The 24,621-nt window shown below is 43.4% G+C and overlaps 1 protein-coding gene across 5 annotated transcripts in view; it reads right to left on the bottom strand.

Moving 5' to 3' along the window:
• Nucleotides 1-24,621, bottom strand: part of LOC145342393 (serine/threonine-protein kinase PAK 3) — a 247,444-nt gene that overhangs the window by 75,569 nt on the left and 147,254 nt on the right. For all 5 annotated transcript variants that reach the window (XM_080187944.1, XM_080187945.1, XM_080187943.1 and 2 more), the window contains one exon: nucleotides 2,332-2,528. In XM_080187944.1, the coding sequence (XP_080044070.1) occupies nucleotides 2,332-2,506 (175 nt within the window). In that variant the 5' untranslated portion in view covers nucleotides 2,507-2,528. The remainder of the gene's footprint in view (nucleotides 1-2,331; nucleotides 2,529-24,621) is intronic.

Raw genomic sequence — 24,621 nt, 5'->3', positions numbered from 1 at the left:
CTGTGTCTGCATGGGTTTCCTCCGCGTGCTCCGGTTTCCTCCCACCGTCCAAAGATGTGCAAGTTAGATGAATTGGCCATGCTGAATTGTCCCTTAGTGTCAGGAGAACTAGCTAGCGTAAATGCACAGGGTTACGGGGCTGGGGCCTGGGCGGCATTGTGGCCAGTGCAGACTCGATGGGCCAAATGGCCTCCTTCTGCACTGTAAGGATTCTAATATTTTTTCTTGAATTCAAATTCCACCATCTGCCATGCTGAGATTCGAATCCTGGTCCCCAAAACATTAGCTGAGTTTCTGGATTAATAGTACAGCAATAATACCACATGACTATTGCCTCCTATACAGATTGCTTTTTACTATCTTGTATATCCCAAGATGTTCTTGTTCAGTACCTCCTGGTGAGGCTTCAAACACTATACTCCAGTATTTCCTTGTGATTCACTGAGGCTGTGATATATACCCCCATGCAGAAAAACTGCAAGACTTGAAATTTCTCCATGTCTCAGTTACTAAATGGAGAAGGTCTGGTCTGACTAGGGCACTGTACCATTTGAACATGAACGATTGGTTCGTGTATGTAGTGCGGGAGCGACTTGGAAACCTGGAACAAGAACAGAAAATGGCAGAAACAGTTTCTGTAAAGATAAAACACCCAAAGTTAATATCCTGTCATACCTGAAAATGTCAACTAATCTGTTACAGGTTTCTGGGAATACCTATTTTAGTTTGCTGTTCGATTTGGTTTTGATAATTCTTGAAGTGATTGAAGTCTACTAATACCTAGAGATCTCTTTCAACCTTACCCTAAGCTCTAATGTTTCTATTTTGTTTCTTGCATGAAACATTCCCCAACACTTTGCAGTCATTGAAGACCATTCTATTAAAAGATGTGATTCTGGACTGATTTTCGATCACATTGCAGAAGACAGCGAGTGGCAACCTGAGCAATTCTGCCGCGTGCCAAATTAAAACTTCTGACTTTCTTCCGTCAATATTGGGCTGAAATGAGAGAGTCCACCCAGCGTATTAACTGTTCAATAAAACCATTGTGTTTTGTATGGAGAGAGAGAGGCATTTTCCAACACCTAAAAATTAACTTCATTAAAAATTATAGAAAGGTCGATAGGTAGCTCCACAATCTTGTGTTAGGTACATTAGACTTTTTCCTCTGGGCACCTGCCATGCCTTTAGCAAGAGGTGGACTGGTCTCCAAAATAGAATGAGGACTCAGAGCCTTGCATATTAACAAAATCATGTCAAATTGCAGGGCTCATTTGCTTCTGACTGTGTTCCAAACTTATCTTTTTTAATACAAATTGAAGTCTAACTGTATTTGTTAGACTGCGACTATAAATGCATGTCATCTTCTTAAGGGGAAAAGCTAAGCCAGCAGTTACTGCCAGGTTTCGAAAGCAGCGAGAGGTCGCTCTCTCTCTCTCTGGAGGCTGCTGTTAGGGACCTGGTAGGAGAAATGGGTCTCTCTTTATATTAGGGCTGTTCTGGAGGCTTGGGGACTGGCAGCCTACAAAATTCTGTTCAAAGATTGCCTTTAAACAGACAACATTGTTGTTAGACCCAAAATATTACCATTTGAAGACATCAGCACTGGAAGAGTTGGGTGGTCCAGGAGTCTGATGGAAATGCAGAACAGAACTCCCATTCATCTACCCTCACTAAAACATCTCAGCTCAAGTCTCATTACAGGGACAGACTCTGTGCTGTTTCAGGTGACAAGCACACAGCTGTAAAAGGGAAACACAGACACCAGGAAATATGGAAGCTTTAGGAGAGACAAAAGACACCTCCAAAAATCATTTTTAAAAAATGCTCCTTGGAATCAAGAAGCCAGCCTGTTACCTTTGCCTGGAGGGCTTTCTGGGGCTTCAGGAAGGAAGAAAAGAGGTCATTTCAGTCTCAGTTAGCAGGAGTTCCTGAGACCTTGTAACATCACAAATGGATGGACTATTGAAAACTCTCTGCTACTAAATCCATTGTTTACCCTCTCTGCTACATTTCCTGAGTAGCTAACAAAGTGAGTGACAACAGGCGGCAAGCATCAAGACAAGTCACACTCTGTCCTTCACCCAACAACCATACACCCCTCCACACCCAACAGCACTCATAATAGTCAAAAACTTGATTATTTTTCCTACCAAAATCAGGAATACTGGGGTCAAATCTGCCCCCTTTCCCCATAACCCCAGCAAAGATCCACTAAATTCACAAAAGACCCAAGATCAAATCTGAGCCTTGTCCCATCAAAATATAAATTTTCATCTCCCTTACAATGACAACTATTTTAGAAATAGAGCAGAGAGGCTGATACTTTACTTTTATCACCCGCTCCAGGGAAGATGGAGCGCAGTCTGGCTTTCTTGTTCTTCTCCTCAGGAACCAATGGAAGAGGCTTTGAGCCGTGGTTAAGGGAAGATGAATCGCGATTGTTACTGTTCATTCTCAAGGGAGGAGCTGGTGGTTTCTCTTCAGCATCAATACTATCGGACATCTTCAGCAGTCGTCACATGTATCTGGAGAGAGAGTGAAGAAAGGAACATTGATATTTTCAGCTTTTAAACAGGACATCGCTTGAAGTTCATCTACATGAAGCAATGTACGCACTCAGAAAATATCTTGACCGGTCAAGGCACATTGAAGGGGGAAAAAAAAAAAGCAGTAATTTCCTCTTTGGGACATGTTTCAGCTAATAATTGATTGGCAATCTCACTCCCTGCCCTTCACTAGACATCCCTCAAAACGTCAATCCAGATTTACAACCCAGAGATAGACTGAACAGAGTATGTTTAGACAGTCGACAAGCGAGAATGAAAATCAATTTGAAATATAGCAGTATTGATGCTGCGAATCTAAAATACTCCCAACACCCACTCCATCCTGACTTGCATCCCAGATACAGCATTCACTTGGGTGATTTAAAGTGAATGCACCAAGACTGGGCCACCATTTCCCGATGTGGATGTGCCGGCGTTGGACTGGGGTAAACACAGTAAAAAGTCTGACAACACCAGGTTTTAGTCCAACCGATTTATTTGATAGTAAACTCACAAGCTTTCGAGGGGACTCCCTCTTCGTCAGGTGGATGGAGAGTTCTGTCCGAGGCCAGAACAGAACTCTCCATTCACCTGACGAAGAGGGAGTCCCCTCGAAAGCTTGAGAGTTTACTATCAAATAAATCGGTTGGACTAAAACCTGGTGTTGTCAGACTTTTTACTGTGTTTACCACAATTCCCCTGCGGAGGGGAAAGCAGTGTCAACAGCTTCAAGTTTTTAGGCGTCCAGATCACTAACCACCTGTCTTGGTTCCCCCCGCCATACTGATACTACAGTTAAGAAAGCCCATAATGTCTTTATTTTCTCAAGAGATGGAAGGAAATTTAGAATGTATGCTACAGCTTTCACCAAACTTCTACAGCAGCACCAGAGAAAGCATCCTTTCCAGTTGTATCACAGCTCGGTATGGGCTCCTGCTCTGTCCAAGAATGCAAGAAACTATAAAAGGATTGTGAATGAAGCCCAGTCCATCACTCAAACCAGCCTTCCATCCATTGACTCTGTCTACACTTCCCACTACCTCAGAAAAACAGCCGGCATAATCAAGGACCCTACGCACCCTAGACACATTCTCTCTTCCACCTTCTTCCATCGGGAACAGATACAAAAGTCTGAGGTCACATATCAACCGACTCAAGAACTGCTTCTTCCCTGCTGCCATCAGATTTCTGAATGGACTTACCTTGTATTAAGTTGATCTTTCTCTACACCCTAGCTATGACTAACACTACATTCTGCACTCTCTCCTTTCCTTCTGTATGAACGGTTTGCTTTGTTGGTATACTGCGCAAGAAACAATACTTTTCCTTGTATACTATGGGGTGTGGGGGAAGAGAGAAACAAGGAGGGGAATGCCAGTGTTAGATCATTTATGCAATAGCCAGCAATTCAGCATCAGGATGGCAAAATGAGTTTTCTTTTTGTCAACAGGCACTATTTATTCAGGAAGATGTTATGGCTGTAGGTTTCTCTAATTTTCCTTTGGGTGAAGCAATTAGCAATAACATGTATTGTCATGGGCTTCATCCAAGTTAATCTCCAAAGGGATGAATAGAATCAAAGTAAATTTTAAAAGGCTGAATAATCCTAAGGGGAAAAGGCGCTGTTAGCCAAATGTTGCTTAATCTCCAAACACAAAAAAGGTATGTATAAAATTAGCTACGAATTAGTGCACATTTTAGAAATACAAAATTGTACAATAACGATGAAAAAAAATCACATATTCCTCACCATTCAGTAGGTCTGCATGCAGAACATTGAATTAATTGCCAGTGCTGGTGGAATTGAAATATTTTAATAAAGCAAAATTAACATTCTCACTGGTACCATCAGATACAATCACTTCTGTTGCCCGCAATGCTTTGCTCATGTGAAACAAAATGCTCATCCCTTTCACATGTTAATCTGAGAATGTTATTTGCGAAAAAAAAGTCATCTTTAAATCATCTTTGGTGGTTATTTTCCAGACATCGCTGGATTCCAGGGAAGTGCCGGAAGATTGGAAAGCGGCTAATGTTACGCCGTTGTTTAAGAAGGGTGCCAGGCAAAAGACAGGGAATTATAGGCCGGTTAGTTTAACGTCTGTTGTAGGTAAAATGTTAGAATCCGTCATCAGGGAGGAAATAGCGAGGCATCTTGAGGGGAACTGCTTGATAGAGCAGACGCAGCACGGTTTCATTAAGGGGAAGTCGTGTCTGACAAATTTACTGGAGTTCTATGAGGATGTGTCTAGGGCGGTGGATAGAGGAGAGCCGGTTGATGTGGTCTTTCTAGATTTTCAGAGAGAGGTTATTGCAGAGGTTATTGCAGAAGGTAAGGGGGCATGGAGTTGGGGGTAGGGTGTTAGCGTGGATAGAGGACTGGTTGTCAAATAGGAAGCAGAGAGTGGGGGTCAATGGGTGCTATTCGGATTGGCGGTTGGTGACTAGTGGAGTGCCTCAGGGGTCGGTGCTGGGGCCTCAGCTATTTACCATTTATATAGATGATCAGGAGGAGGGAACCGAGTGTATGGTGTCGAAATTTGCTGATGACGCCAAGATTGGTGGAACAGCAAATTGCACGGAGGGTGTGGAGAGTCTGCAGAAGGATCTAGATAGGCTGGGCGAATGGGCCAGGAAATGGCAAATGGAATTTAATGTTGGCAAGTGCGAGGTGGTCCACTTTGGTAGGAATAACGGTAGGAAGGATTATTACTTACGTGGCGAAAAACTGCAGCAGGCGACGGTGCAGAGGGACCTCGGGGTCCTTGTGCATGAGTCGCAAAAACCCAGCTTGCAGGTGCAGCAGGTGGTCAGGAAGGCGAATGGGATGCTGGCCTTCATAGCGAGGGGGATTGAATATAAAAGTAGGGAGGTCTTGCTGCAGCTGTATAGGGCATTGGTGAGGCCGCAGCTGGAGTACTGTGTGCAGTTTTGGGCGCCGTACTTACGCAAGGATATTTTGGCCTTGGAGGGAGTGCAGAGGAGGTTTACTAGGCTGATGCCGGAGTTGAGGGGGTTGAGCTATGAGGAGAGGCTGAATAAACTAGGCTTGTACTCGTTAGAGTTTAGAAGAATGAGGGGAGATCTCATTGAGACGTATAAGATGATGAATGGGATGGATAGGATAGAGGTGGAGAGACTCTTCCCGCTCAGAAAGGACAGTAGGACTAGGGGGCACAGCCTCAAGATAAAGGGGGGGCGGTTTAGAACGGAGTTGAGGAAGAACTTCTTCACTCAAAGGGTGGTGAATCTCTGGAATTCTCTGCCCGTTGAAGTGGTGGAGGCTACCTCGCTAAATATTTTTAAGAAGCGGGTTGATGGGTTCTTGATAAGAGAGGGGATTAAGGGTTATGGGGAGAGGGCGGGAAAGTGGAACTGAGCCACGACAGATCAGCCATGATCTTATTGAATGGCGGGGCAGGCTCGAGGGGCTGGATGGCCTACTCCTGCTCCTATTTCTTATGTTCTTATGTTCTTAAATAACATTGGTTCCTGTGTTTGGGTGCGAAACAATTGCACCAATTGGTGACACCTTGGTTATCACTGCTGCCTCACAGCACCAGGGATCCGGGTTCAATTACAGTCTTGGGTGGCCGTGTAGTGCTTGCTGGTTTGCCCTGTGTCTGAATGGGTTTTGTCTGGGTCCCTCCCACAGTCCAAAGATGTGCAGGGTAGGTTGACTGGCCGTGCTAAATTGTCCTTTAGCGTTCAGAGATGTGTAGGTTAGGGGGATTAGCAGGGTTAATGCATGGGGTTTACAGGGATAGGACCGGGGTGGATTGTTGCCAGTGAAGGCTTGATGGGCCAAATGGCCTCTTTCTACACTGTAGAGAGATTCTATTCTATTGATTCTCACAGCGGATTTTCCAGCCGATCTCACTGACAGTGACCGCCCCACCTTCCTGCTGCAGATTCCCCAGTTAAGGAGGGTGTGAACAGCTGGAATGTCTGTACAGTGTGGCAAGGCACTGGAAGATCTCACCGGCAACCAATGGTAGGCCAATTCTGCCACAGCAAAACACGCCCAGGGGGTGGGGTGGGGGTTGGGGGTTTGGGGGGGGGGGGGGCGTGATGGCAAGGAAAATATTCCCACAATTTTCACTGAATATTTTACCTCAGATTATTAATTCCCTTTGGAACAGTGCAGCTTATAAAAAGTGTACATGCTTCATCTGTAGTGGGCTGCTTGAGCAGGCTGGCTTTTTTCCTCATTTCATTTCTTGTTAAAAAAAAAGTGTTTTTATAAAACAAAGTTTAAATTTGATCTGCACTGGCGTGGCCCACTTAAGGTAATATTTCTGAGGACTTCTAGTTTGCGTGTCTGTAGTTACACTGTTGGCCCTGGTTATCACCACCACATTTTTTTCTAGAAGAGAGTGATAGAGTTACGCTATCCATTTGCAAGTGAAAGCAGAGTTCCATTCTTAAAAACCAGTGCAGAATTCCATACACTATTCTTCAGCTGCCAGTGATCTTGTTAAAGTCGGAGGTTAGGTGCATCGGCCGAGCTAAATTCTCCCTCAGTGTAGCCGAACAGGCGCTGGTTTGGTGGCGACTAGAGAGATTTTCACAGTAACTTCGTTGCAGTGTGAATGTAAGCCTACTTGTGACATTAATAAATAAACTTAACATTTAGCAGTAAGAATAGCCTTCAGGAAAAGGATTTGAAAAAAAAAAATCACCTGCAGTTATACTGCAACAGCTACACATTGTAAAAATGTAGTTAAGAAAAGCTCGTGATTACTGAAAGGCATTATATATGCTGAAATTCCTGTCCTTCTCAGTGGCATGGCACCATTTTAGAAATTTTTCAAAGTAACACAGCTGCAGGACTGTTTTATTGCTCGTCTTCTTTTGGTGCAGATGAAAATCATGGGGGATAACCATCTAATCAGATGTGTCTCAGGGACAGCAGCAGTCTCACTGCTTCCATCTATAGACACTCAGCTCAATGCATCCTTTGCATTTTTCTCTCAAGTTCTCTTTTCCCTGCTTGATGTGTGGTCTGAAATGTAAAACATGCTACATAACCACGTCATTGGCACACAACAAGACCCAAGAGTTTAAAACACGTAACAGACGCCTCCATAGAAATAGGATTTGGAGAGTTCAAAAATCAAAATCCCTACTCGGTGTGGAAGCAGGCCATTTGGCACAGCGAGCCTGCACCAACTCTGATAGAACATCCCACCCAAACTCTATCCCCATATTTACCTCACGAATCCACCCTCACCTACACATCATGGGAAACCAAGGGGCAATTCAGCATGACCAATCTACCAAATTGCACGTCATTGGAGTGTGGGAAGAAACCCACGTGGGGAGAAGGTGCAAACTATACGCAGGACAGTCACCCGTGGCTGGAGCCAAACCCAAATTCCTGGCGCTGTGAGGCGGCAGTGCAAACCACTGTGCCACCCTGAAATTCAAAGGTTTAAAATCGTTCACCACTCTGATCTCCTGGGAGGAGATAAGGCAATGATAACACTGACTGCTTTGCTGTCACTCCAGTTCCTCACCATTACTTTCTGCCCTCTAACCAAGACATTGACTCAATGTCATTGAGAGACTCTTGGATGGTCTCTCAGATTTCTTTTTTCCTGCTGATATATAGAGCATTGGGGCCTTGTTTCCACCCATCATCTCAAGCAAATCCCAATAGATTTAAATCAATCAAAAAAAATTACATCACTTCCCTTTTTGAGGCTCTGGGTCAAAATAAAAAGGTTTGCCAAACTCCCTCAAATGTGGTGACTATTTAGAAACTGACTGGTGCATGTGAGCAATCTGTAGCTTCAGAATCTTGTTCAAAAAAGGTAATTTTTAAAACAGTCATAGCAACATGCTATAGTGCTGTTTGTTAATATTGGAATAATAAAAATTAACACACCCCTAATATAGAGAGTGTGGCAGACTGAGCGCATTTATAAACAGGTGCAGGCACAACAGGGTTCTCTAACAATATGGGTTGGGCAAATTTACCATTGAAACCAGGCATTTTATCCTGTCTCCAATGTCAGGCTAAATAAGATTCATGGTTGGAGTTAGAATTGCTGTACTTGCTAGCTTACATCTGGTAAGCATCTGTTCTGTAGAAGACTTTTAAAAATCCTCAAAAGATCAGTCTGGATTTGAAGGAAACAGTTTGGATCAATTTCCAGACTGAAACTGAAATTAATTCAGTAAATATTTTCCCCATTTAAAAACTTTTCCTCCTTATCCTCTGAGTAATGGCTTATGCCAGAGTGGAACTAGGTGACTAAACCTCAGGGCGAGCATCCCATTTTTTAACCAAAAAAAGTGTACAAGTAATCCCACAGAGATTGCCAATAAAGTTGCAGCACCTTGCAATATGGAGTAGATGGTATTCAGATTGGAAATGTAGCCTATAAGCAACAATCAATGCCACATCTATGCCAGAGTGAAGGCAGGTGCGATCACCAATCTATTCTGATCAGGAAGAGCAGACTGGTGATATAATTACATCAGTGGCATTGCTTGGCATGAGAATAATTGTTCCATGATTGGTAACATTCAGTGTTGCCAAAATGTGATCTCTGGCTGGATTCTCATTTTTATGTAGCAAAGGCATTCGTTAAATCATATTCCTAAACCAGTAAAAACGTATTGGAAAGGAAAAGAACTGGTTCCACTTGCATTGCGAATTTCACTTTGACTTCAAATAAAAAAGTTGTAATTAATTAGTGATTTATTTTAATTGCAGAGAAAAATATTGAGGGGATGGGGGAAGTGATTAAAGATATTCTCAAACACAGGATCAAACTAAACGTGAGAAGAATCATTTTTACCCTTCCGTCTAGAAGCAGGTATGTCTTGCACCAAAATAAAGACTTGTATTGGTACAGTGCCTTTCCCAACCAGATCCAAAATGCCTTCCACCTGAACAGTACTTCTTTCAGAAAGATTGACAACGTTGTAATGTAGGAAACACGGCTGTCAATTTGCACACAGCAATCTGAAGATGAGCAGGTATGTTTTTGTAAAGGTCAGGGTAACTATTGTTCAGGACACCAAGGGGAATTTCTCTGTGCTTCTTTAAATGCAGGAGTGAGGACCTCTTGAAGTTGTATAAGACATTGGTAAGGCCACACTTGGAATACTGTGTACAGTTTTTGTCATCCTATTATAGAAAGGGTGTTATTAAACTAGAAAGAGTGCAAAAAAGATTTACCAGGATGCTCCTGGGACTTGATTGTTTGAGTTATAAGAGGAGGCTGGATAGACTGGGACTTCTTTCTCTAGAACATAGGAGGCTGAGGGGTGATCTTATAGAGATCCATAAAATAATGAGGGACACAGATCAGCTAGATAGTCAATATCTTTTCCCAAAGATGGGGGAGTCTAAAACTAGAGGGCGTAGGATTAAGGTAAGAGGGGAGAAATACAAAATGTCTAGGGGCCAATTTTTTCAGAGGGTGGTGAGTGTCTGGAACAAGCTGCTAGAGGTAGTAGTAGAGGTGGCTACGATTTTATCTTTTAAAAAGCATTTAGCCAGTTACATGGGTATACAGGGATATGGCCAAATGTGGGCAATAGGGACTAGTTTTAGGGCATTTTTAAAAAAAAAAGACAGCATGGACAAATGGGCCAAAGGGCTTGTTTCCACGCTGTAAACCTCTATGACTATGGAATAGTGTCATGGAATCTTTGCATCCACTTGAAGGAGAAAAAAGGCTGAATCCAAAAGACAGCACCTCCAAGATGGCAGCAATCCCTCAGTACTTCACTGAAGTTTCAGCGCGAATATTGGAATGTGACTTGAACCCACAACTTTGACTCAGAGTTGGGAGTGCTGCCAATTGAACCATACTGCAGAACCTTGTTGGGGCCTCTCCGCTGCAGGCTGGAGAACTGGTGAGACATGCACTGCTTCTTCAGAGAGGCCCACCAAACCACAATCCAATCCGGTAGTGACGAGGTCAGCAGCAGACATTCTCCTCGAATCAATGGACAGATGTTTTGCCAATCAGGAGCTGCTGTGGGCCAATTGGAGACTCAATAAGAAGTCTCACAACAGAAGGTTAATGTCCAACGGGTTTATTTGGTATTACCAAATAAACCTGTTGGACTTTAACCTGGTGTTGAGAGACTTCTTACTGTGTTTACCCCAGTCCAACACAGGCATCTCCACATCAATTGGAGACTGACAGCTTGTGTTCAGAGTCACCGAGGAGGCCGTGGTTTCTCAAGGAAGGACAGGCACCAGAGTTATAAGATCACAGGAGTGAGCCAGGTCACAGGTACATCAGCAGGGAGGATGACAAAAGACAGAGGCTGCCTCTTAATGGGCCCTTAACCCCTCAAAATCAGGCAACAAATGAGTGAGCCAATCCCATACTGAAATGGGAAAATTGCTCCCATGGTTGCAAAGTCATTGCTTGAATTACAATCCACCCCGCCTAGTTTTACACTGCACAGAAAAAGAGAACTTGTGGTTTAGTGCATTCCAGTAATGAACAATGACTATTACGCTCTCTATATTCTGCATAATACTTTGGTGCACCTTTACAGCTAATGGGAGCCATGGTCTTGGTGAAAAGCACAATTATTTTGTAATATCTAGCAGGGTCACAGAGCCTGGATGACTGGAGTGGTTTTCTGTATTTCTTCTGGGATGGCAAGCATTGTAAATATCATCACCACTGATGCCAATTTTTCTTTGGCCACAAGACTCACATTTCCCAATCCACTTGTTTCACATTTCTGGTTCACTTGACAATTTGTAGAACTTAGGCTTTGGTTTCCAATAAGCTCTTAGTCTCTATTTAAAAACTACAGCTGTCTGGCAGAGCCACAGCACCACAGTTTCATGTGGTATATATGCAAATATGTAACGGTCATTTCTCAAAAACCTTGCGTATGGATGTCTCCATAAAAGGAGCGTGCGTTGCTTGACACTTTGCAGGAAGCAGAAAACAGCATTGCTGACAAGTAGATGATGATGCAGCAACAGGCAGGTCTCCCCCCCCACCACGTGCAGTTGCTTATCCGCCGTCAGCTAAAACTAAACAATTTTAAATCAATCTTATCACAAAATTCTCCTTGTGTGTGTTTTTCTAATTCAGCACAAAATATTATCTCCCCTGCACATCTCTGCACAAGCGAAGCTAATGACATTAACCACTCAGTTCCCAATAAGAGGCAGTTTGCCAAATTAGATTTGACACTTTCCTCATGTGACAGAAAGTAGCTTCCTCACTCGCACCCTCTCTCATTATAACCAACGTTTCAAAACAAAATGTAATTGGGTAATACTGCTAGAAAGTTAATTGAGCTCCATTATAATGCTTTCTTTAAAAAAAAACAGAATGTGTCTGTTAAGGAAGTCTTTGTCAATATACAGAAGATTACAATCTACATAAACTACTTGTAACTACACGCACTTGTAGAGTAAAGAGTACCAGCATGGAGCCACCTCTATGTTTAGATCTGAGCACATTTCTGGCCAACACCACACTGACCCTAGGCCTGTGTCATGTGCTTTATTTACATCATTCTTTGGGCGGTATTGTATATAACCAGGACATACCCTGACTAAAGCTCAGCCAGGACTCTGGGTGCTCTGCTTTCCTCCCGCAGTGCAAAGATGTGCAGGTTAGATTGGTTGTTAAAAAATTGCCCATAGGGTACCCAGGTATACGGGTTAGGAGGATTCATGGGGTAAATACGTGGGGTTATGAGGTAAGCCTGGGCAACAGTCAGTGCAGACACGATGCATCAATGGCTTCTTTCTGCACTGTACAGATTCTATGACCAAAATGCAAGGGTCAATTCCCATGCCAATTAACTGAGCACAACCAGCTAATGGAAAAAACTCAAATACTTGGTGCTACTCAAAAGAAAGGGATATGTCACATGTCGCCAAAAAGCTCCTGCAGCTTTCTCTTTAAAAAAAAAGGCACAGAAATGGCCCACAAGATTGACAAAGCTGGGAAGAGGTGATGGCCAAAATTAAAAGGCTTGAAAAGCCAACATGAAAGAACGGCTGCAGTCTATGGGTGAGGGGTGGGTTGGCACTCTTAACTCATAGGATCATGGGAATTGCACACATGCAGCTTGGAAGGAGAGCTGCCCCATACAGAACTCAAGGGATTATTCCCTAAAATGGCTGGCAGTGTGCTATTCCTGGCACAAGGTGGCATGTGGACTCTACATTGTCTATAGAAGAAAATGGCACCTTAAGGAATCCAGATCGGTTAATGCTGGATAGTAGATGACCCAAAATGTATTTTGTATCTTTTTTAATTTGTTGATGGGACTTGGGTGTTGCTGGCAAGGCCACCATTTGTTGCCCATCCCTAATTGCCTTGCTAGCTCATTTGAAAGGGGTAGTTAAGAGTTAATCACGTGATGATCTGGAGTCACATGTAGGCCAGAGTGGCTAAGGGTGGCAGATTTCCTTCCCTAAAGAGCCAAATGAGGTTTTACAATTATTAATGACAGCAGCAGTCACGGTGGGATTTGAATTCATGTCCTTAGAAATGGATCTCTGGACTAATAATCCAGTGACTTTATCAGTACACCATCGCCTCTCAAACCAGCCTCCCATCCACTGGCACTGTCAACACTTCCACATAAATCAAAGACCCCACACACTCTGGACATTCTCTCTTCCACCTTCTTCCGTCGGGAAAAAGTTACAGAAGTCTGAGGTCACGTATCAATTGATTCAAGAACATCCTCTTCCCTGCTGCTGTCGGACTTCTGAATGGACTTACCTTGCGCTAAGTTTCTCTACATCCTTGTTATGACTAACACTACACTCTGCACTCTCTCCTTTTCTCTATGAGCAGTATGCTTTGTTTGTATATTGTGCAAGAAACAGTACTTTTCACTGTATACTTGACAATAATAAGTCGAATCTCCCCAATTGTATGTTACAGTACATTGCCTGCAGTTTCAATTGAAGTCTACATGTTACTACTCAAAATTGCATTTCACGCATATTGGAGCAAGCTTCTACAGTCAAAGGTGCGACATACTTGCATTTTCCAATGTTTCTGGTGCAAAGGACAAACAGAAATATGCAATAAACCTCAGGATGAGCAAATGGTAGTCGTGTGCAACCTCAGAACACTGGCTCAGGCATTAGTATTGTGACATCAGGCAAGTATATCAAGTTACTCTGTGAAAAAGAGACTGAATTTGCTCATACTGGCCAAACATCACACACCTGAAAGCAGTGCCACACCTAATATTGCGCACTTAGCTAAGAGCAAACATAGCAAGTCACCCAATGACATCTCTTTCAGGGGACAATGGACCAAGTGGTCGTCTTTTGCACTGCAAACATTCTATGATTCCACAACATACTATATTGTAGGTGCTTTAAATACAACCTCCCCCCACCCCCCCAACTGAGAAAATAAACTGAAGAAGGATGTCAGAAATACAGAAAAAGTCCAAAAGATTGTACTATAAACACTAACAATAAAATTTGTACAAAATGAAAATTGGAGCTCATTTGTTCTAGGGGCATCCCTTGCTACCATTCCAAAAAAAAGAGGGAAAATAGGAACCACTGAATTGTGTTCAGTCAGACAGTTTGACATCAAATTAAGGGACTGGACTTCCCTATGAACTGGAGCACAGGCTCTGACAGTTACAAAATGCAGAAGAGGAAAATGAGCCCAGGGTCTTGTGTGCCAACGCAACATTCCTGCTGCACTGCCTGGGAACAAACCATCTACTGTTATCCTGTGGCTGGTTTGGTATCAAATTTTGCTCAAAAATTATTACAGAGTCAATATGGAAGAAGTGATTTAAAACCGGAGATTTTGATCAATTTATTTTTCAGAGTTAATGAATTTTTCGTGCCTGGTGGAATAGGTTTTTCTGTCCGCAATTCCCCACAGAATGTTAGCTCCCAAAGCACTGGCTTTGAGGGAGATCAAATGCTCATGCTATTAAAAAAAACGTAGTGCCTCTGAACCTCAGGGCTGGCCCGGCTAGATATAAATAATAGCTTCCTGACAATTGAGTTCAAATTGCAGGTGCAAGCAAAGCAGGAAAAAAGCCAGCTCTTCAATTCCACGAAGCTCAGACAAAAAGGGGCAGTGAAACTGTCAGCAAACTGCATCATCCTGTTTACCCAGTTGAGCTTACTAAATACCAAGGACTCTGAACAATGTAATCGTCCAATACAGTATAGCTGCAATCCCTATTCATGCACACCAATACCTGTGAAATGAATTGTCACAAATCCAGCACTATATGGGCTATCCCTCTGCCCCTCAAATACAAATAAAAGTAAAACTAGTATCATAAAAATATAGACACAAGTTCCACTGTAGTCTAGCTAGAATTTTGCAAAATTGTGGAGGTCTTATGAGGAAAGGCTGAGGGACTTGAGGTTATTTTCGTTAGAGAGAAGGTTAAGAGGTGACCTAATTGAAGCATACAAGATGATCAGAGGGTTAGATAGGGTGGACAGTGAGAGCCTTTTTCCTCGGATGGTGATGGCTAACACGAGGGGACAAAGCTTTAAATTAAAGGGTGGAAATTATAGGACAGATGTCAGAGGTAGGTTCTTTACTCAGAGGGTAGTAAGGGCGTGGAATGCCCTGCCTGCAGCAGTTGTGGACTCGCCAACTTTAGGGGCGTTCAAATGGTCGGTGGATAGGCATATGGATAACATTGGAATAGTTTAGGTTAGAGGGTCATTAGATTGTTACGCCAACCAGTGGAACCATCGAGGGCCGAAGGGCCTGTACTGCGCTGTAATGTTCTATGTGCTGGTCGCTCCCTTAGTTGAAAGGCAGCATTTTACTCACTTTTTTTTGTTGAAGGAAATACTAACTATTTCAACCTTATGCATAGGGGCATTTCTGCACAAAATGATTCCAGTGTGCAGTCCACGACTATGAAACACATTGCCAGAGAAGCAATTATTGTAGGCTTCAGTCTTTGATGAAGTCTCCTTGACTAACACACTCAGAATGAGATAAAGTATTCAGCAGCTGTTACTCATTAATGTTCCAGCATCTCAGGCAATCCTGCATTCTGACTGGAAGGATGGCTGTGACCAAAATTCAGATCAATGATACTGTCCACCATCAGATATTCACAATTTTCCTGCATTGTTTCTAATTTAATATCTCCTAAATTTGTTTTTGACCTTTCACAACATAAATCACCAAATTTCTTCCCTTTCCTGAGGGTGGTGCAGGCGACTGCTGCAATTTGGTTCCAAGAGTTCTAGAAGCTCCCCGATATATTCCCCAAGGGGTAAAGGAAATCAGTTAAAATTCCACCTCATTATTATTCAATGTGATCCTTTAGTTCCAATTCCCAGGTTTATCATGAATTCCTAGAATGAGTTGAGCCTTTTTGTGGGACACTTTGTCAAAAGCCTTTTAGAAGAGAAGGTCCGGCACGTATAAAAGTTTTCCCACAATCTCCTTTAAGCTTCTTCAAAGTCAAAGGTGGTGGTCAGGAAGAATCTTTGCGTTTACAATCCATGTTGATTGATGTTTACTTGTGTTTTGCTGTACAGATAATTGTTTCATTTACCACTTACAATCAATTTTGCTAATGTTTTGCCTTTTAGCCTTCCATGACCCGACTGAAGTCAAAAGTAGTCGAAATAGTATCTCTATTTAGAATGAGAGGATTGTAAAATGTGACAGTTCAAGAGACCAGTCCATTGTGCCTGGTGCCAGCTCTTTGAATGAACTATCTAATTAATCCCACTGCCCTGCTCTTGCCCCCCCAGCTTTGTAATTTTCTTTTGCTTCAAAGTATTTGCCCAATCCCAGTGCCCGAGATGGTGGCACAGTGGTTAGCACTGCTGCCTCACACCAGCAGGGACAAGAGTTCGATTCTCAACTTGGGTCACTGTCTGTGTGGAGTTTGCATGTTCTTCCCGTGTCTGCATGGGTTTCCTGTGAGTGCTCCAGTTTCATCCCACAGTTCTCGAGACTGGTTCTGGTTAGGTGCACTGACTGTGCTAAATTCTCCCTCAGTGTACTTGAACAGAGTGTGGCAACTAGGGGATTTTTACAGTAACTCCTTTGCAGATGTTAATACAAGTCTACATGTGACACTAATAAATAAACTTTAAACTTGAAAATCTATCCTTTAATTTGCTTCCATCATTCTTTCAGGCAGTGTATTCCAGATCATAACTAACTGTAAAAACAGGTTTCCTCATGTTGTTTCTGATTGAGGGAGGCATGTTGTTGAAATCTTTCAGTTTGAATACTTAGAGAAGATCATATTTACAGCTTTGTACTGGCCCTCAGGACTTAACCAGTGTTTACAGCTGTGATCTCTTCCCCAACTACTCCCTTACTGCCATCATTCTGAATGAATTTTTAGTTTTATACGCTTAACCTCTGCCACTGTACTTTTTTCTAGGTTTCTCTTTGAAGCTCTGCATATTTCTTGCACTCAACCCAGGGAACTCCAACCTCTCTCTCCCCCAGAAAGGCTTCACATCATATGCAGTCCAAACTGCAATAAATCATTGTTTTCAATGGATGGTTCTTAGCTTTTTTTTTTAAAAAAGAAAAATCATTCCTGGGCTTCGCTGGCTGGCCAGCATTTATTACCCATCTCTAGTTATCCTTGAGAAGGTGTGGTTAGCCATCTTATTGAAATCGCTGCAGTCCACGTGCTGTGGGTTGAGCCACAATGCTGTTAGGGAGGGAATTCCAGGAATTTGACTCAGCAACTGTGAAGGAATGGCAATGTATTTCCAAGTCCAAGAGTGGCACTTGTACGTGGCAGTGTTCCAATATCTGCTGCCCTTGTCCTTCTAGATGGAAGTGGCTGTGGGTTTGGAAGGTGATAAGGATCTTTGGTGATGAAGAAATGGAATGTTTGTTCTTATTCCAATTCAATCAAATCAAGTCCAATTCAGAGTGTCAACAAGTTGGGACATTCCCAATCTAAGATGACAAGACAGGGCCCTCACTTCCTGTCTTGGGCTCAATCTACATGATCCAAGCTGACTGGAGTAGGCATAGCTCCTCCTCCAAGGCTTGATCTCATTTGCATCTTAGCCAAAAGGCCGAGATGCCGCTTTTAAAAATTGCTTCAAATGAAGCTAATAATGTAACCTAATGACTTCCACCAAGTACATTAGGTCATTAGTATCGACTAATGTCGATACTACACTTGATCTTTGTAGATGTGGTGCCAATCAAGCGGGCTGCTTTGTTCTGGATAGTATCAAGCTTCTTGCCTGTTGTTGGAGCTGCACCCATCCAGGCAAATGGGGAGTATTCCAGCACACTCCTGACTTGTGCCTTGTAAATGTGGACAGGATTTGGGGAATTAGGTGCCAAGTCTGGCAACTGAATTTTTAAAACACCATTAAATTATATTTCTTAAGGGATGTTGCTTTTTACTTGAATACTTGTTTTATTTCATCTAAAAAAAAACAGAACAAGGCATGAGAGCTATGGTGTACAGCAGAGTTTTCTAACAGATAACCAACAAAGACAAGGGATTGACTGAAATAATGGTGGGTCCTGGGAGTACCAAGTAAAAATAGTTTATATTTGTTGCCAAATAATAAGAATGTTTAAAGGAATAACTCAAAAAAGATGTGTATTGAGCAGACGTTGTGGTGGAACCCATATGGTAACCCTTCCAGTTCTCAAGGGCTATCCACAGATGTGGCTAAAATGTTGCAATCATACCACCTGCTATCAGTTTTAATAGAAAATATTTTACACACAATACAGGTAAATGTACTTCAGATGTGCATTTACTCAACCATTCCCAGCATGTGAATTTAAGGGAGGCCCAGGGTATTATCGCTAGACTATCAATCCGGAAACTCCCGACTATTCTGGGGACCCAGGTTCCAATCCTGTCATGGCAGATGATGTAATTTCAATTTCAATAAAATAAATTATCTGGAATTGTCAATTGAATCCATCTAGTTCACTAATGCCCTTGAGTGTAGGAAATGTACCATCCCTACCTGGTCTGGACTACCTACATGTGACTCCAGAGCCACAGCAATGTGGCTGATTCTCAACTATCCCCCAAGGGCAACAGATATTGGCCAGCCAGTGATACCCATGTCCCACAAGTGACTAGAAATAAACCATAGCGTCAAACCAAACATAGACAAGGAAGTTTCCTGCTGATTATCACCCTCCCTCAGCTGATGAGTCAGTATTCCTCCGTATTCAACAGATGCTTTGGAGAAACACGGAGGGTAGAACAGAATGTACACTTAAGTGGCTGAGCTTGGAGTCTATCACCAGACGTGGCTTGGCAGCACCATTACTGATCAAGCCCTGCAAGACACATATGCCAAACCATTCTCACATCAGGTAATGACAGAAACAAGAGCCCATTTCATGACTTCAATCTCATTAGTCTACCTTTTGCAGATGCATGACAGTATAGGAGTGGCTACTGCACAGCCCTGATGGAGATGAAGTCCCTCCATTTGTGCTGCATGTCACTACCGTTATATTTGACTATAACACTTTCAGAATAAATCTACCAACCCAAAATTGGGTATATCTACAAGGGCAATCAGCTGTAGTGAATTGTAGTCAACCCCAACATGTAACCTCAGGGTCCAGCATATCACACATTCTACCATTTTAAACTAGAGGATTAACCCTGGTTCAGTGAGGAAAGCATGAGGACATGCCAGGAGCAGCTCCATGCATATCTGTAGATGTGATGGCAACCTGCTGAAGGACCTCATGCATATTAAATGGTGAAGCAACATGTGATAGACAGAGCTAAGCGATCCCACAATCAAAAGAGGACAAAGCTCTGCAATCCTGCCACATCCAGTTGTGAATTACATTGGATAATCAAACACAAGAGTGAGGAGGCTACAAAAACATTCCAGCACTCAATTACAGGGAGCCCAGCACATCAGCACAAATATCAAGGCTGGAGTAGTAACCAACTTCAGCCAGAACTGCCAAGCAAATGATGTATTTCAGCCTCCTGAGGTCTTCACCATCTCAAATGCTGATCTCCTGATTGAAGACAGCAAAAGCCAAGGGCCCCATACAGCATTCTGCCAAAGTACTGAAGACTTGTGCTCCAGGCCAGGCCGTACTCCTACAAAAGATGGCATCTACTCGACAATGTGGAGAATTGGCCCAGATTGCCCTAGTCAAACAGAAAGACAAGAGAAATCCAATCACCACCCAGCCTACTCTCAAAGTTATTTAGCAATAACTGGTGTCCGGATAGTCATTTGGGTTCCAACAGTGTCACTCACCTCCAGATCCTGTGGTCCAAACATGGACAAGGAGCGGAATTCCAAAGGAGAGGTGACAGCGATTGCTATTGACATCAATGTAGCATTCAAGTGAGAGCCTTAGCAAAATTGGTGTCAGGGAGAAAACTGTCCACTGGTTGAAGACATACCCAAGAACAAAAAAAAGGCACTAGTTGCTGGAGGCCAATTATTTTAGCTTCCGACATCATAGGAATCCTCAGGGCAGGGTCCCAGGCTCAACCATCTTCAAATTCTTCATAAACTCCCTCCAACACAAGTTCAGAAATGGGAGATGTTCACTGTTGTTTCTACAAGGTCAGTGCTACTCATGACTCTTTAGATACTTAGTATATCCACAGGATCCCTACAGTGCAGAAGGAGGCCATTCGGCCCATCAAGTCTACACTGACAACAATTCCACCCAGGCCCTATTCCTGTAACCCCATGTATTTACCCTGCTAATCCCCAGACACTAGGGGCAATTTAGCATGGCTAATCAATCTAACCCACACATCTTTGAACTCTGGGGAGGAAGCTGGAGCCCCCAGAGGAAACCCACACAGTGGCCCAAGGCCAGAATTGAACCTGGGTCCCTGACATGGTGAGGTAGCAGTGCTAACCACCGTGCCGCTCCTACTGAATCAGTCTGTGTCATAGAATCCCTACGGTGCAGAAGGTGGCAATTCAGCCCATCAAGTTTGCACTGACTCGCCAACAGAGCATCTTATCAAACCCCGACCCAATTTCTGTATTTAACCCCTAACCTACAGATCTTGGGACACTAGGGTCAATTTAGCATGACCAATCCACCTAACAACACATTTTTGGATGGTGGGGGGGGGGGGAAACCTGGGCACCCAGAAGAAACACACGCAGACACAGAGAATGTTCAAACTCCACACAGACAGACAGTCAAAGGTTGGAATCAAACCTGGGTTCCTGGCTACAAGGCAGCAGTGTTAACCACTACCTCCCTGCTGCCCATGAGCAGGAAGTCCTGCTCAACATTTAGGATTGGTGATAAGTAACATTTGCCACACAAAGTGCAGGCAATAGCCATCTCCAACAAGAGAAAATCTAACCAAGTCCCCAACCATCAATATCCTAGAAGTTACCATTGACCAGAAACTGAACTGGGCCAGCCATGAATTGTAAAAGGTTGGCTTGTGCGTGCAGAAGGTAATTAAGGCAGCAAATGGAATTTTGTCCTTCATTGCTAGAGGGATGGAGTTTAAAAAACAGGGAGATTATGTTGCAGCTGTATAAGGTGCTGGTGAGGCCACACCTGGAGTACTGCGTACAGTTTTGGTCTCCTTACTTGAGAAAAGGATATGCTGGCACTGGAGGGGGTGCAGAGGAGATTCACTAGGTGGATTCTGGAGTTGAGAGAGTTGGTTTGAGGACAGACCATGTAGATTGGGGCTATACTCACTGGAATTCAGAAGAATGAGGTTGTGGGGGGGTGGGGGGGGGGGGGGGGGGAGATGTTGGGGAAATTTTATAAAAACAAAAGTTTAAGAAGAGGATAGATTAGAAGCAGTGAGTGCTAGCGGGTGATACTAGGACTAGGGGGCATTGCCTCAAACTAAGGGGGACTAGATTTAGGACTAAGTTGAGGAGGAACTTCTTCACCCAAAGAGAGTTGTAAATCTGTGGAATTTTCTGCCTAGTGAAGCAGTTGAGGCTCCCTCATTGAATGTTTTTAAGGCAAGGATAGATGAATTTTCCAACAGTAAAAATGAATTAAGGGGTATGGTAAGCAAGCACCTAAGTCCACAAAAAAGATCAGCTATGCTCTCATTGAATGGTGGAACAGGCTCGAGGGACTAGATGACCTACTCCTACTGCTAGTTGTTACATATGTGGTTATGAGATCAGAACAGGTCAGAGGCTGGGAATTCTGCATAAAGTCTACTATTAACTCTCCAAAGTCTATTCACTATCTGAAATAGACAAGTGATGGGGAGGTGAGGCAGTGGCATAGTGGTATTGTCATTGGGCTAGAGACCCAGGTTCAAATCCCATCAAATTTAAATTAAATAAATTTGGAAAGAAAAGAGTTGCCTAAAACCCAACTGGTTCAATAATGCCAGGGAAGTTGGTCTGCCATCCTTACATCTGATAGTTGACTCTGAAATAGCCTAGCATGCCATTTAGTTCAAGGGCAATCAATTTGGCTGTGCCAGCAATGCACATCCCATGAACGAACAAAAACAAACAATCCACAACAACACTCAAGAAGCTCAACACCATCCGAGATAAAGCAGTTTGCTTGGCAACTCCCCCATCACCTTCAAGGTTCACCATTAGCACAGAGCAGCAGCATATACACCAGATGAACTGCTCCAATCCACCAAGCTGCCTTTACCATCACCTCCCAAATCCATGGCAGAAAGACAAGGGATAGGCAGGTGCATAGGAACACCACAATCTATAGGTTCCCCTCCAAACCACATGCCATCCTGACAGAACTGGTTCTACAGCAAACGCATGTGGATGGTTCAAGAAGACAGTTCAAGCATCTTTGAGGGCAATTTCAAAACATCCCAGGAACAGAGTTGGAATTCTGACATGTATTTCTCAGACACGGTGCATCTCAGCACAGCTTCTAAATTAATTCTGACTTCAACTAATTACCGGGAACAAGGACAAGAACAGGAACGCTCAGTGAGACAAGGCCAGACCCACTGCCGCCTCTCATTTTTTTGCCCTTTGTCACAATAAACTCTGGTGAAGCCACTGGTCACTTTCTTCTAGTGGACTGAAGTGGGTTAGGCTGGCCACGATGCCAGCTCTGATCTCCTTACAGCTATGCCCGTGTTGCCATGGCGCTGATATCTGCTGTTCTCACTCATGTTACAAACCAGCTGAGCAGATAACCAATAGGCAGTAACTAAGGAAGTAAAGCAAACAAAGATCAAAAGGCAACTACACAAAGCTCCTTTCTCATTGCCTCACCAACAAAATGTACAGGAATGTTACAGTACAGCCGCATGCACTGGGGGAAATATGAGTATTAAATTCAAATGCTCCCCAAAGATGGTATCTATTACTAAATTTCTTATGTCCTACTCAAAAATGCAATTAGCTACACCTGAATTTTCAAACCAGCCACAGTATTGGGCATTACTGACTTGCAACAGCATGATCTAATTGTACAACAGAAGCAGCAGAGATAAAAGTTTAGAAGATACACACAAGCCTGTTTTTTTGCCCTCCCTATTGCCCCCAAGTAGGTGGTGTGCAGCCTTGAACCACTGCAGCCCACATTGACTGTAACTGCAGTCAAAGGCAGCGAAATCGCCCTTTAAATCATTTTATCTTGGATGTGAACGTAGAAAGGAAGCCACACAGAATTATCAGTCAGCATGGGAAAAGGCGAGGGACCACTTTTTTTTTCCCCCATGCAGAACTGCTGAATCTGCCTCAGCAACATAGCTGTTAGCGCTGCTGCCTCATAGTGCCAGGAACCCAGGTTAGATTTCCTGCTTGGGTCACAGTATGCACATTCCCCCTGTGTCTGCGTAGGTTTCTCGGAGATAACTACTACACAGTACTTGGAGTACTGTGCGCAGTTCTGGTCACCTCACTACATGAAGGATGTGGAAGCTATTGAAAGGATACAGAGATTTATATGGATGTTGCCTGGATTGGGTGGCATGCCTTATGAGGATAGGTTGAGGGAGCTAGGTGTTTTCTCCTTGGAGAGACGAAGGTTGAGAGGCGACCTGACAGAGGTTTATAAAATGTTGAGAGGAATAGATCGGGTGGATTCTTGGAGGCTATTTCCCAGGGCTGAAATGGTCGCTACGAGAGGACACAGGTTTAAGGTGCTGGGGAACAGGTACAGAGGAGATGTCAGGGGTAAGTTTTTCACTCAGAGGGTGGTGACTGAGTGGAATCGGCTGCCATCAGTGGTGGTGGAGGCGAACTCGCTGGGGTCTTTTAAGAGGCTTCTGGATGAGTACATGGGATTTAATGGGATTGAGGGTTATGGATAGGCCTGGTAGGTATGGATATGATCGGCGCAACTTGTGGGCTGAAGGGCCTGTTTGTGCTGTAGTGTTCTATGTATTATGTTTCCTCTGGGTGCTCCAGTTTCCTCCCAGTCTGAAAGGCGTGCTGGTTAGGCACATTGGCCATGCTAAATTCTCCCTTAGTGTACCTGAACAGGTGCCAGAATGTGGTGACTAGGGGATTTTCACAGTAATTTCATTGCAATGTTAATGCAAGCCTATTTGTGACACTAATAAATAACATAGTATTCGTGAAATCTTCTTAGCCTGAAAATCAAAGTTAATACTTCACATTCTATTGGAGCATAGTTCCGCTCACTGGGACCCAGGGCTCGCGAGGCAAATGCTTGTGCTTCATATGAAGTGGCCCTCAACTGACCCCTCATTAACCTGGTTCTGTTCTACAACTGAACTCAGTGACTGCTGTTTCCTCTGATGATGTTCAGCATGTCTTGGCAAGATGTAACCACCTCACATTCATTAGAATTTCTAGAGATTACTCCACTGGGAACTTGATCATGGAATGCTTGATGAGGGTAATCCTAAAGGGCCAGCTATATTAATGCTGTGGTACTCGTGCTAAACATCAGGCTACAAATTTGGGGCTCATCTCCTGACTCCCCAAAACCATTCCACTACCCAACACGTTCCAAGTCAGGAGTCTGATGGAATACTTCTTGCTTATCTGGGCGAGTGCTGCTCCAAGAACACTTGAAGCTTGACATCATCCAGGATAAAAGCAGTTCCCTTGAAAAGTAGCCAATCCACCAGCTTAATTATCCACTCCCTCCAATAATTCTGCACCATGCCTTAACAACGTAGCAGC

Source organism: Carcharhinus amblyrhynchos, chromosome 4 (genome assembly GCF_965287045.1).
Source record: "Carcharhinus amblyrhynchos chromosome 4, sCarAmb.v2.hapA, whole genome shotgun sequence".
Classification (NCBI taxonomy): Eukaryota; Metazoa; Chordata; class Chondrichthyes; order Carcharhiniformes; family Carcharhinidae; genus Carcharhinus; species Carcharhinus amblyrhynchos.
This window is presented reverse-complemented; position numbering and strand designations above follow the sequence as displayed.